The sequence below is a fragment of the Gorilla gorilla genome, chromosome 8 (genome assembly GCF_029281585.2).
Source record: "Gorilla gorilla gorilla isolate KB3781 chromosome 8, NHGRI_mGorGor1-v2.1_pri, whole genome shotgun sequence".
Lineage (NCBI taxonomy): Eukaryota > Metazoa > Chordata > Mammalia > Primates > Hominidae > Gorilla > Gorilla gorilla.
Window position 1 is genome coordinate 46733602 of NC_073232.2, and position 14999 is coordinate 46748600.

A 14999-nucleotide genomic window follows, 5' to 3' on the forward strand; every position below is an offset into this window, starting at 1 on the left:
CGTGTGTGTGTGTGTGTTTTTACATAAATGTTACAGGATCTTAGCGTTGACCCAGACCTAAGCTTTGAGAAGCAAAGTAACAGGCAGGCTAAAGCACAGAGCTATTCTCTATATTAAATGTTACGACTGATCTTGACAATACACCGGATAGGAACTCCATTCCTGCATTTCTTAACATGACTAACACATATTAACAAGGTTTAATTATGACATATATATCCTTTCTCAACAGTGCTTAAAAGTTTATAAACATGCCAGGATCCTCTGATGAGAAATCAGTCAGTAAGGTTTCCTGGGACACAGTAGTAGCTCAATAAATATTCACTAAGTGAATATTTTATTTTATTTTGAGACAGGGTCTCACTGTCACCCAGGCTGGAGTGTAGTGGCAATTATGGTTCACTACAGCCTTGGCCTCCTGGGCTTAAGCAATCGTCCCACCTTAGCCTCCCAAGTAGCTGGGATTACAGACAGGTGGCACAATGCCCCAGCTAATTTTTGTATGTTTTGTAGAGATGGGGTCTCACTATGTTGCCCAGGCTGGTCTCGAACTCCTGGCCTCAAGTGATCCTCCTACCTCAGCCTCCCAAAGTGCCGGGATTACAGGCATAAGCCACCACACTCAGCCATGAATGATATTTTTTTTTTGAGACAGAGTCTCGCTCTGTCACCCAGGCTGGAGTGCAGTGCCGCAATCTCGGCTCACTGCAAGCTCCGCCTCCTGGGTTCACGCCATTCTCCTGCCTCAGCCTCCCAAGTAGCTGGGACTACAGGCGCACGTGGCCACGCCCGGCTAATTTTTTGTATTTTTAGTAGAGACGGGGTTTCACCGTGTTAGCCAGGATGGTCTCGATCTCCTGACCTTGTGATCTGCCTGCCTCAGCCTCCCAAAGTGCCGGGATGACAGGCATGAGACACGGCGCCTGGCCCATGAATGATATTTTAATGTTTTCTAACTGTGCAATGTTATTGAAGAAATATTCTTCTCTAGCTTCAAATAAGCTAGTATCTTTGAGGTATCAAAAAATACCTCAAAGGTATTGAGGTATCAATGTATTGAGGTATCAGTGCTCACAAGAAAACAAAAGAGGAAATGGAAGTTTTCATTAGTGAAATAAGTCAGTTTATTTTATTTCTAACAAGGCCTTTTTCTCCTATAATTAAGACAAACCATTTTACACTTTATAATAACATAACTTAGTTTTTAGTATTTTCAAAAGGGAAAGATTTTGGGTGGGGGGAATTTAGGAAATCAAATATTTTAGAAGGAGTAACTATAGAAGTTACTTTTTCAATCTTAATATATTAACAGGCTTGTTACCAGGTACATTACCCAGCATTTTTTCTTACAAGGAATCTATCAAGCACTAGCCAACAAATAATCTACATTTAGAAACTGAGGGTAGAAACGTCTGTATTTTAATAGGAAACAAGCCTCTAAAATACAAATCACATGTCTTTAACAAGGCAATTTACATAATTAGGTGTAAGTTTTTAATTAACTTTATGTTCCTTAGGATCCTAGCAAACACTCAGTTGACTGTATCTCAAGTTCAAACTGCACTCACCTGGCTATAAAGGTAAACATCACAATGGAATTGGGCCTGTCTGACTAGGGAAAAAGATCACTTCAATATTGCACATTTCCTTTCTTTAAAAACAAGGATTAAGTCAGGGCCATCTTGGTTCTGAATCTCTCCATTTTTGTTGGGAGAAGACTAACCATCTCTTTACTAAGTTCTAGCTCAACTTCTATTTCCTGGGCGGCCTCAGGATGCTTTTCACAGTAATCAACAATAAATTTGTAATGTTCCAATGATGTTGCCAAATTTTCCAGCTCTTTCTTGGGATCTGCAGTAATGATTTTGCCATAGAGACGGGCAACTCGAAACTTAGCTAACATGGCAGGGCGAAGAACATCTTCCCCTATATGCTCAGGGAATACTTTATTTGGGTCTCTCAGGGAGTCTAAGAAGAGCTGGTAGTACTTCAGTGCTGACTTATTAAGATTATTTATTTTTTTTACAATGTGTGAATCAGGATCCCTTAGCCTGTCAGCAATGGCAACCTTCAAATCCATCATATCATAGTAAGCATGTGCAATTTCAAACTGGATCTGTCTGTTGACCAACAGATAATACTGTGGATTCAGGTCTACAGTTAGGGGCTCTAGCATGGCTATTCTGCGTTTATGCATCTTGCACCGTCTCTCCATGTCAGTTTCAAAGAATGCAAGCACCTTAAACAGAGCACTGTGGTCTTGGACAACTTCAATATGGTCAGTGACATAACCATCAATCTGAAAGAACTCTTTTGCCTCAAAGACATAGTGCTGACCCAATAAGAAAAGTTCTCTGGCTTCTTCAAAATCTAAAGGTCTCAAGTAGCTCACTTTCTCTTCTACTGCAGAGATGGCATCACACAGTTCACCGGTTCCAAACTGCACAGCTTTTTTCCGAATGCTTTCCTCCTCATCTAGTTCTTTTTTCCTTAAAGCTCTAAGTTCAGACTGTTTATCAAGATCAAGCTCTCCTATGTTGTCCTGAAGGAAAAAAAAATAAATTATGGTTAAGTAGGACACTCACCTCCTGCTGTTAAATAATATTAAAGCAAACTTCAGAGTTTTTTAGAAGAGAAGTCTCTTACTTTCCAGCCTGGTTTAGAAGGGTATCATAATCTTAAACACCTTTGAAAACTTCTTTCTTTCTTCCGATTATATTAAAAACTCAAGAAATGTGGGAAAAAAAGTATTTAAATAGACAAGCTGCTTACATATCATTTATTCTGAGGAACTGAAATTCATTTAGTTACTCCTTCCAATAAGATAAATGCTACATGTAAAAGTACTTTGAGAATTGTGAAACATTATATATATGTGATACATTACTCCCAGCACTTTGGAAGGCCAAGGTGGGCAGATCATGAGGTCAGGAGTTGAAGACCAGCTTGGCCAACATAGTGAAACCCTGTCTCTACTAAAAATATAAAAAATTAGCCAGGCATGGTGGCAGGCGCCTGTAATCCCAGCTACTTGAGAGGCTGAGGCAGGAGAATCGCTTGAACCCAGGAGGCGGAGGTTGCAGTAAGTGGAGATTGAGCCACTGCACTCCAGCCTGGGTGACAGTGCAAGACTCCATCTCAAGAAACAAACAAACAAACAAAAAGACTGTAATCTACATCATAAAAATGTTTCACAAGGATGCCATTAAGATTAATGCTACCATGTTTATGCTATTAGTTATTTAGTGAAATATATCAGACAGAAATGCTCTAGGTCTCTTAAAGACATCAAAGTGAACAAAGAGTTAAATCTACCTTCCTAGTTAAAGTTTTATCTCCTCTACCTCTTGGGGGTGGGGGGGGGGAAAATAAAAAAAGAAAGAATAACTAAGGTGGTTAAGAAATAGGGTAAGCTCTTCTTGGCCAATAAAAATAAATAATAGATCCCAAGGCCTTTTCTTCTTTTCACTTGACACTGTCTCACCAATGATCCTTCCACAAACCCTTCAAGGTTTCCAAATGCTCAGAAGATGAAGACAACAATGTTTCAAAGCCTTGATTGCTCCAGCCCCTTTCTAACTCTAACTTTAGCTTATATCACACTCCCTCTCCCTCAGCTCCAACCTCACAGCCTTTGCTCCATCCCTTCTGATATTATCCTCCCTTACGCCACAGAACTTCTAAACGTGCTGCTTCAGCTCCTTGACATGGTGTGCCTTCTTTTCTTCAGTCTAGGTAACTCCTACTTACTCATCCCCAGAGCTTGCTTGTTATTTCCTCCTATTGTGCCTTCTCATATCATGTGTCTCTCCTTTGTGGAACTTAGCAAAATTGTACTTTTACATGAAGTTAAAGGCTAGGTTCATTTTTGTTCATCATAGTATCCTTGGCCAATGACTAGCACAGGGTTGGCATAAATAAATACTTAATTGAATAAATTTGTGTATGTCTTAAAGCTTGAACTGAAGAAGGTCTTTCAGATAAATATACAGATGATAAAGGATGAAGTTAAGGTTAAAAAATAAAGTCAGGGGTGAGCGCAGTGGCTCACACCTGTAATCCCAGCACTTTGGGAGGCCGACGTGGGTGGATCGCTTGAGCTCAAGAGTTCAAGACCAGCCTGGGCAACATGGTAAAACATCATCTCTAACAAAAATACAAAGAATTAGCCAGGCACAGTGGCACACACCTGTTGTCCCAGTTACTTGGCAGGCTGATGTAGGAGGACTGCTTGAGCCAGGGAGGTGGAGGATGCAGTGAGCGGAGATCATGCCACTGCACTCCAGCCCGGGTGACAGAAACCCCATCTCAAAAAACAAAACTGGGTTTAAGGAAAATCTGAGTAGTTTAGTAGCATGGCAAATATGTGAGTTTAAACTAACCAAGTGATGAAGTTTTAAGTTCCCAGACTAGAAACATCAACTAAATGAAAGGTAAGGGTCAAATCATAGTGCGTTTTGCTTGACACAATTACTTCAAATGTAGATCATAAGTCTCTAAATCTTGTATACTTCCCTCCTTCTTGGGCTGCTTGTTTACTTACATGTTCTCTCTAGGATGCTTATTTAAATTAGCCTACTGTTTTGCTCCAATAGTCCCTGCAACCCTCCTTTTCCAGCTTTCTTTACCTGACCAGAATAAACTTGACAGCTCTTCCTGGCTCCAAATTCTCTAGACATAAAGCCCCACAGTTATTCTCCCTACTTCCTGTCTTTCCTTAATATGCCTCCTCTTTACCCTCTGACCTCTAAAATTATCTTCATCTTTTCAAGACCTATGCTTCTGATGTGTTGAGGTTTGTTTGTTTGGTTTTCTTTTGTTTAGTAGTTTCACAAGGTTCTATATTATTTACCACTGATATGGTTTGGATTTGTGTCCCTGGCCAAATCTCACATTAAATTGGAGGAGGGACCTGGTGGGAGGTGACTGGATCACTGGGGGCAGATTTCCTCCTTGCTGTTCTTGTGGTAATGAGTGAGCTCTCTCTTGAGATCTGATGGTTTTGAAATGTGTGGCATTTCCCCCTTTGCCCTCTCTCTCTCTCCTGCTTGCCATGGTAAGACATGCTTGCTTCTCTTTCGCCTTCCGCCATGATTCTAAGTTTCCTGAGGGTTCCCAGTCATGCTTCCTGTTAAGCCTGAGGAACTATGAGTCAATTAACCTCTTTTCTTCATAAATTACCCAGTCTCAGGTAGTTGTTTTTTTTTGAGACAGGGTCTCACTCTGTTACCCAGGCTGGAGTGCAGTGGTGCAGTCTTGGCTCACTGCAACTTCTGCCTCCCGGGCTCAAGTGATTCTCCTGCCTCAGCCTCCCCAGTAGCTGGGACTATAGGTGCACACCACCATGCCTGGCTAATTTTTTGTATTTTTGGTAGAGACAGGGTTTCAACATGTTGTCTAGGCTGGTCTCAAACTCATGGGCTCAAGTGATCCACCCACCTTGGCCTCCCAAAGTGCTGGGATTATAGGCATGAGGCGCTGTACCTGGCCTCAAGTAGTTCTTTATAGCAGTGTGAGAACAGACTAATGCAACCACTAAAGATTATTATGCTTTTATCAAGCAGAGTCCCATGTAAAAAAAAAAAATTATCATACTTTAATACACAATATAAAAAAATAAAAGCACAATGAATCCCCCAGGAAAGCTTCCTATGTATCTAAACTTAGTATATTGCATCTAAATGATTAACTTTATTATCCTCCCTAGTGCTTAGAAACTAGGATTGGGCATAAATTAATAACGATGATGGTAGTTAACATTTATTAAGGACTTAGTATGTCTCAGGCACTTTTCCGAGGCCTTAATATATACTGATTTAACTCTCACAACAACAGTATTAAGTACTATTATCTCCAACTTACTTGTGAGGAAATAGAGGCAAAAATATATTAAGTAAATTGCCACAAAGACATAGCTACGAAGCGGCAGAGCTGGAGTTCATACCTACCTAGTGTATTTCGAGTCCATGCTCTTCAATGCCATCAGTTCTGCTTCTATTTTTGAACTATTACATGAGCTATTTCTTAAAAGTCTACCCTTTTAGATTTTATCAAGTCCATGCTGTGTGTAAGATAACACTGGGAAGTATATAAAGATTAGTAAGGGCTTGGCCAGGTGTGGTTGCTCACACCTGTAATCCCAGCACTTTGGGAGGCCGAGATAGGTGGATCACTTGAGGTCAGGAGTTCGAGATCAGCTTGGCCAACATGGTGAAACCCCATCTACACTAAAAAGACAAAAATTAGCCAGACACGGTGGCAGGCACCTGTAATCCCAGCTACTCGGGAGGCTGAGGCAGGAGAATCCTTTGAACCCAGGAAGCAGAGGTTGCCGCTGCGATCACACCACTGCACTCCAGCATGGGCGACAGAGCAAAACTCCGTCTCAAAAAAAAAAAAAAAAAAAAGATTAGTTAGGCCAGGCACAGTGGCTCACACCTGTAATCCCAGCACTTTGGGAGGCCAAGGCAGGAAGATCACTTGAGCCCAGGAGTTCAAGACCAGCCTTGGCAACACAGTGAGAGCCAGTCTCTACAAAATAATTTAAAAATTAACTGGATATGGTGGCACACGCCTGTACTCCAAGGATGAGGTGGGAGGACTGCGTGAGCCGGGGAGACCAAGGTTGCAGTGACCCATGATCATGCCACCACACTCCAGCCTGGGCAACAGAGCGAGAGCCTGTCTTAAAAAAAAAAAAAAAAAGAATATGATACCATTCCCAGCTCTCAAGAAGCTTATATTCTAACCAAAGAAAAGTCTTCAAGGAAGAGGTAGTATTTAAGATAGGCCTTGAATGATGAGTAAGATTTATTTTATTTATTTATTTATTTAGAGATGGAGTCTCGCTCTGTTGCCCAGGCTGGAGTGCAGTGGTCCAATCTCGGCTCACGCAGCCTCTGCCTCCCGGATTCAAGCAATTCGAAGAGTACGATTTAAAACCAAGAAAGAAATATTTACGAAAACATTCTACACACCTTTCATATTAAACACAATGTGACCCCAATGAGCACAATCCCCACTATGAGTTTTTACTTACAATTTCCTCATTTAAGAAAGAAAAAGGCAGCTTCTGACTGCATTACCTGCATGGAGAGTTGGGCATTCTGCATGAGAGTCAAACAGTATTTGATCCAGCACCTTGCTATTTCCCCCTTTCTTTGATGATAAAGCTCTGGCACTTCTCCTTCAGCTTCAGGAGCTAAAATATACATGTGATTTGTTTAAGTTAATGGTCACAACTGTAATTTTCATTGGGTACTCTAATTTTTTTAATATCGCTTTTTCCTGACTATCAAAGTAACAGATCTTTACTGAAGCAGGTGGCTTGGGGAAAAGGGAAGAAAGATCCCTCCCCAAATCCTACTACCCAGAAGCACTCACTATTATTTTTGCATATTTCTTTCTCGTAACACAAACACTTTACTCATATCATTATCAACTCTTAGCTTCATTTTTAAGTACACCATTATATACAATTAAATAGATATTCTATTATTTAACCATTCTTCTAATTCTAACCTGGAATTTGTTGTTTCCAATTCTTTACTATCACAAAAACGTCTCTGTCACACAACAGATGGTTGTGGAGAACCTGGTGCTAAACTATTCAGATGACCTGCTTCTGGGTCAGAGTGTCATACATAGCAGAGCAGCTTTCTTGCTGTAATCTACTGAAAGTCAGCTGTCAACACAAAGGTTTGTAAAGTTTATACACATATGCACATTTTTTTTAAACTCGAAACATGAGTATAATTGTGCAAAAATCTGTCTGGATTTTGGATTTCTTCCTTAGGGCAGGTTCCTAGAAGTGGAATTTACTGAGTAAAAGAGTTTACACAATTTTAAATAATTCACAACATACAGCCAAATTATTTTCAACAAATATGCCAACCAACAATATATGAGAATGCTCAATAAGAACATTTTGAAAACACTGGTCACTGTCATTTTTTCAGCTATTTTGAAGAAGAGTAAAAACAAAATAATATCTCACGATATTACTTTAAATAAAGTGAATTATTAAATAATATCTCAGCAATTTAGTTTTTATTCATTTTTTGAGACAAGTGCCTCTTAGACTTCAACTAATCTATAATTAATGTAGTTAATATATTAGGGGAGAAAGCAACTATTTACTTCGATAATGTACATTCCTTTAGCTCTTAAGAGTCTCTGCATTTTTCAGATCCACAATTAGAATGTCCATTTGTAAGGAAGACATGATGTTTCAAAATCTAAAACATCGTAAGAAGGTTGGAAACTGTTCAACAGTGAGTAATAGAATCAAACTATTTTTAAAAATAAACTATTTTTAAAGAAAATGATGAACTTATTATAAAACCTGTTAAATGACTCAAAGACACATGTTAACTGTGATTTTCTAAGACTAAAGGAAACACTATACTTAAAAAGATGGGTATTTGGCTACATCGCTTATGCATGTAGTATTCCAACCAAAAATATATCATCTGAATCATGGCATAAGGAAACATCACACAAACCCCAGCTGGCAGTAATTCTATGAAATAACTGGCCTATATTCTTCAAAAATATTAAGTGATGAAAGGGAAAGAAAGGCTGAGGAACAATTCCAGATGAAAAATGCCTGAAGAGATGTGACAACTGAATGCATTATGCAATCTTGAACTGTATAATCCAGTACTGGCAAACAAATGCTAGAAGGAATATTATGGCAACAACTGATGAAATAGAAATATGCAGTGTAGATAAAAGAATTGTATCAATGTTACTTTTTTTTTTTTAATTTCTTTAAAAACATAGAGATGGGGTCTCACTATGTTGATCAGGCTTGTCTTGAACTCCTGGCCCCTCCCATCTTGGCCTCCCAAAATCTAGCATTACAGGCGTGGGCCACCACGCCTGGCCAATGTTACATTTCTTGAATTTGATAAATGATCTATGATTATGTAAGAAAATATTCTTCTTAGGAAATATATACTAAAGTATGAAAGGGTAAAAGAGCCTAATGTATGTAACCTTCTCTCCAATGGTTCAGAGAGAAAAATAAAATTTGATTCCAAGCAAGGAAAATACTAAAAATTCGTGCATTTAGAAGGGCATATGATAGCTCTTCTGTTCTTGCAACTTTTCAAAAGTTTAAAATAATTTCAAAATAAAACTTTTTTTAAAAGCTATGTAAAACATGCAAAGGTAAACTTACTGTCTTCTGTGGCTGAGATCTTTCCAGTTTGACCAAAAATGACATTAGCAGCTGATAAACAGTGCCTGGCCTCCATAAAGCATAGCTATTGGGGAAATAAACAACAGTGAATGCAACTATCACACAGCTTTATTTGCAACTGATACTTGCATAATTTCTTTTAATATGGGAAAAGGTATAAAATCAGATAAAAATACTACAAAGGAGGCCCTGTAGAGTTGCAGATCATTCAGAAGGTATAAAAGATATATTATCATATTATCTGGTTAAAATGTAACCTCAAAGGTTAAAATATTAATGCCCCCAAACTCTTAATAATAATCCACTCGGATTGAAAGACAACTGCCAACTGAAAGTTAGCTCTCCTTATATAATCAATAGATATACAGGAATGGCTGTCATCCTAGACTTAAACTGTCTCAAAAAGTCCTTTAGGTTCAGTCTAAGTAGCCAAAATAAATTCTTAGACTATTTACATTGTGTCAAAGGACTGAATATATATATATATATATATATTTTTTTACGAGACAGGGGTCTCACTCTGGCCCAAGGCTGGAGTGCAGTGGCACAATCATAGTTCATTGCAGCCTCAACCTCCTGGTCTTAAGGGATCCTCCCACCTTTAGCCTCCAAGCCTGACTAATTCTGGGGTTTCTCTATGTTGCCTAAACAGGTCTCCAACTCCTGGCCTGAAGCAATGCTCCCACCTTGGCCTCCCAGGGTGCTGGGGTTATAGATGTAAGCCACCTTGCCCAGCCTGAGTATTTAATTTTTATTAGGTTTAGAGAGCCCTTTTACATCCTACTATACAAAGGCAAATAGGATAAACTCAGGTAAGAAGATATTCCTGTGTTCTAAAATCTTTAAACTTTACATACAATAAGGCTTCCCACCAAGTTTTAAAGTCAACAGACTTCTACAGATGAACCTTATGGAACTGCTTTACCAACACTCTTGAAGACTTCATAATTCAATTCCGGGCATGGCAAACTTCTCAAACAATTAGAGAAGATCTCCTTGTTAATAGAAACATTTTGTATTTGTCATGTAAGTCAAAGGACCACCCAGCAGAAGTTCAAAGTTAAAGTCCAACTTTTAGTTGGAAGCCACCCTCATTAAATAGAATGTCTACTTAATATTAGTAATACCTGAAAGGCTTTAAATGGTTGGCTATAACTTTAAAATTGCAGCATTAAATGTATCTTTCCATTATGGCAAATTCAGAAGCCATCTTGAGAATAGCTGGACAGGTGTAGTATTAGCCCAGCAACATCTATAGATAAAAATGTGTTAAATCTTAAAAGCCAAAAGAAAGTTAAGAGTTTATATAATGAAACTTTAATTATCTCTCTATAATCCAATCCCTTAACCATTATCGTCATTTCAGCTTTGTCCAGATTGGCTCCCTGTGAGCAACCACTGCTAGAACAGTGAGTGTCTTATGCCCTCTAGGTGGCTGGTAAATGTGGGACTTTAGCAGCTGCCAGGTAGGGATTCACCAAGTAGCAAAACCTCATCACTGGAATCAGATGAAGATGACAATGATATAAATGACAATTGCATTTTTAAAAACATGGTTCAAATCCCTCTTTTTGCAATACGACTTAGTTGGTTTTAACAAAAACTTAAAAAAGATTTTGGTAAAAAAATAAAAGTGCAGGGTGTGGGAGGTCTCATGAAAATTACTGCATGCTCCACATAAGTAATGCTTAACAACTTTAAATTTTAATCACACTTTAATATCTAGATATCTTAGTACTGCCAATTTCCATGGAGTTTTAAGTATAAATTAAAGTCACAGTGAATATGTAATTTTAAAGTTGCTAAACAGAATGAATAAGGGGCCTCCAACAGCTGTAAAAAAGATGTCACAAGCGGAGGCACTGGATAACACTTTGGATGAGGACAATGAAATGGATTCATGAGAATTAGTTAACTGAATGCTCTGATATATGCAGTAGCGTTACTTACACACTTGATCTTAGACCAAAGTCCTAGAAGCGATGCTGCAGTCACCACAGCCCTTTCTCTCCTGCTAATAGCTTTTCTGAATGAAATTCTGTGGGACAATACTTTAATCATCGGGCGCATTTACAGAACCAACGCTAACGAAATGCTCAAAAAGGATAAAGGCCCAAGGATAAGGCAGCAGGTTACCAGAGAGATGAAAGAAGGAACTCTGATAAGCAGAGAACTACCAAAATTTCAGAGAGGCTTGCGAATTCGAAATATAAATAAAAGTAATTTATATTGCTGAGATGTCTTATTAAGGATTAATAGGAAAATCTGGTTAGAAAAGGTGGTGTAAAATTATTTTAGCATTAAAAACTCTCAAGGATTAAAGGAATAAATGGGTCAATTAAGAGTACACCAACATGATGTGAGCAATGCTTTTTTAAATTTTTATGAGAAATTCTGATAAACAACTAAGAAGCTCAAAAACATTGTCCCTGTGTAACAATCCAAAAGAAGTATGGTATAAAGACCTAGAACTTTGGAACTCAGCAGACATATTTCCAACATTAAAAAATTATTACAGAGTTAATTCTGAAAAATAACTGAAATGCATCACATGCTTTTATCAAAGCCCACATTTAACAGTCAGCTTCCTCAGTCAAATTCTCAGAGTTATGAGATTACCATTACGTAAAGATAAAGCTATATCTACAAGGTAAAATCTGCAATTTAAGGTAATATCTCACTAAAATGAGTTGAGATAGCGTGCCTATGTTAAAAAAAGAATTGGTCTTAGGTAACATGTAAAACAATGATAAAACTCGGTATTTTAAAACTCAAAATAATTCATACAACAAAAAGCTACAAAATTTTAGTACATGGGCAAACTGGGCTCCATTTTCGGGTTCAGTTGTACATCATAAAATACAAGCTACCTGTTTTTAAAAGATAGTATTTTCAAGGTACTACTGGTTCTATTTTTATACTCACTATTGGTACTCTGTTAGATAACTACTTCAAGAAGCTTACCTTATTGATGTAAAACTGTGACAAGGTAGCAGCATTGATAGCCCACTCTATAGGGTGGTAGGCATTGTGCTCAAGCTGGCGTTTTAGTGTACTATGGCAATAGTGAGCAGCCTTCTCAAACATTTCCAGATGCTGGTAGACTTGAGCTAGGTAATATAGGTTATGAGTATAAACCTTTTCAAATCTGTAAAGAAAAAATAAACCAATATTTGTGTAATGGTTTACTTGTTTTTTTTTTCCTGAGCCGGAGTCTCGCTCTGTTGCCCAGGCTGGAGTACAGTGGCACGATCTTGGCTCACTGCCTCCGCCTCCTGGGTTCATGCAATTCTCCTGCCTCAGCCTCCCGAGTAGCTGGGATTACAGGCGCCTGCCACCATGCCTGGTTAATTTTTGTATTTTTGGTAGAGACGGGGTTTCACCATAATAGTCAGGCCAGTCTCGAACTCCTGACCTTGTGATCCACCCGCCTCAGCCTCCCAAAGTGCTGGGATTACAGGTGTAAGCCACCGTGTCCGGACCATGGTTTACGTTTTATAAGTAAATTTCATATATATTTATTTTGATCCTCCCACCAACCCTTTGAGTTGGATTTGTTTATTGTATCTATTTGACAGATAAGGAAACTGAGTCTCAGGTTTGAACAAGGTCAAATAACAAGTGGTAAATGGAGGTTTTACTCCTGTCAGAATCCACATTCTATAACCTTTATAAGTGACTTTTTGAACAATCACTAATCTATGATATGTGGAAATATCTGCAAGGGCTGATTTCTATACCTACTCACCTTTTTGATCTCTCTTGTTCAGTAAGTTTCTCTTCTTCAGGAAGAAAACGCTCAGTAGGATCAAGAGGAGGACTCCCAACCTACAATTAAGAAAAACAAAAGCTCTTTAAAGTTTTAAACTGTAAACACCAAGTGCCCTCTTCTGGAGGACCTGGAGAAATCAACTTCTACAAGCCAAATACATTTCATTTTTTCCTAGTTCATTTTTATGTTACTCAAGAAGTAATTTTCTGTTTTTTAAATTTTTATTTATTTATTGAGACAGGGTCTCTGTCACCCAGGCTGGAGTGGAGTGGCACAATCTCGGCTTACTGTAACCTCCGTCTCCCGATCCTCCCACCTCAAGCAATCCTCCTACCTCAAGCAATCCTCCTACCTCAAGCAATCCTCCTACCTCAGCCTCCTGAGTAGCTGGAACCACAGGTGTGCACCACCAGTCCTGGCTAATTTTTATATTTTTTGTAGAGACAGGGTTTCGCTATGTTGCCCAGACTGGTCTTAAACTCCTGGGCTCAAGCAATCCACCTGCCTTGGCCTCCCAAAGTGCTAGGATTATAGGCGTGAGCCACTGCACCCGGCTCAACAAGTAATTTTCTTAACCATAAAATCTGAGTCAAACAAATAAAAGATACCCTGTAAGTTCACATTTGACAAAATTTTACTGTTGTTGCAGTTAAACTGAAAATATGCAAAAAATCCACCAATCTGCTTTTAGACATATATAATTCTTGAAGTATTTTTTCTTTTTTTAATTCTTATTTATTTATTTAGAGATGGGGGTCTTGCTCTGTTGCCCAGGCTGGTCTTGAACTCCTAGCCTCCAGTGATCCTCCTGCCTCAGCCTCCCAAAGTGCTGAAACTACAGGCATGAGCCAATGTGCCCAGCCTCTTTAAGTTTTTTTTTTTTTTTTTTTTTGGAGATGGAGTCTCGCTCTTTCGCCAGGCTGGAGTGCAGTGGTGCGATCTCGGCTCACTGCAACCTCCGCCTCCCGGGTTCAAGCGATTCTCCTGCCTTAACCTCCTGGGTAGCTAGGATTACAGACACGTGCCACCACCCCCAGCTAATTTTTGTATTTTTAGTAGAGACGGGGTTTCTCCATGTTGGCCAGAATGGTCTCAATCTCTTGATCTCATGATCCGCCTGCCTCGGCCCCCACAAAGTGCTGGGATTACAGGTGTAAGCCACCGTGCCCAACCCCTCTTTAAGTATTTCAAATGGCAATTTTGTCTGGTAAAAGGGCTCTTTTAAAAACATGCATAAGCAAAACAAATAGGAAAAATGTATATATTTCTACAGTAGTAGTATTCTAAACTGACCACTAATAAAAATCAAATGAGAGATTTTAATATTTATTCTAATATTTTTTCTCAAGGAAATAACAAAAGTGTATTACCCCCTTTCAATATAGCGACATTAAAACCAGATTCCATTATTTATTGCCTTGGGCAAGTCACTTGATCTCTTGTGTTTCTGTTTAGTCATCTATAAAATAAGAGTAATAACAGTATCTATCTCATGAGGATTAAGTAATATTTATATATCACTTACAATCCCCTCTTACGTCTTCCAAAAGAGAACTACCTAACCTCTGCCTCATTCTACTTCTATGAGGATAGTCCCATCTAGAAACACACTCTTGCTTTTAACTGAATTCATTAAACTCAAAAAGGAACAACGTCTTTCATAAAAATATGATTTTACATTCTGGATGTAAACACTAAAAGCATCACAACGTGGGCTCCCAGGATTCACATAAAGTAAAAACAACTAAGACAGGAAGCAAGGCCCAAGGCAAACACAATAGATAAGTAATTCTTCAGAGAACTCTTCAACAATTCCGAGGGCTGCTTACCATGCTTACCCCTGTCTAGATGAGGGGAATTAATCAATATATTATTTTATGTACATACTTCACTGTTATGGCTTTCACACGTCATAGGTAATATTAACAGTCAAATCAGTCTCTTCTTTTAACTGAAACAGAGGTACAACTAAACACAAGGAATTTCACTATATGTGTTATGTTTCCATATAAATACTATTTT

At 38.6% G+C, this 14999-nt stretch overlaps 1 protein-coding gene across 1 annotated transcript in view; it reads right to left on the minus strand.

Moving 5' to 3' along the window:
- Window positions 1-1100: 1100 nt before the first annotated feature.
- KIFBP (kinesin family binding protein) overlaps window positions 1101-14999 on the minus strand; it is a 28988-nt gene continuing 15089 nt past the window's right edge. Inside the window, exons 3-7 of the mRNA XM_004049511.4 lie at window positions 12954-13033; window positions 12170-12353; window positions 9185-9269; window positions 7086-7201; window positions 1101-2542 (exon numbers count right to left, since the gene is read on the minus strand). Of these exons, the coding sequence (XP_004049559.1) occupies window positions 1667-2542; window positions 7086-7201; window positions 9185-9269; window positions 12170-12353; window positions 12954-13033 (1341 nt within the window). The 3' untranslated portion in view covers window positions 1101-1666. The remainder of the gene's footprint in view (window positions 2543-7085; window positions 7202-9184; window positions 9270-12169; window positions 12354-12953; window positions 13034-14999) is intronic.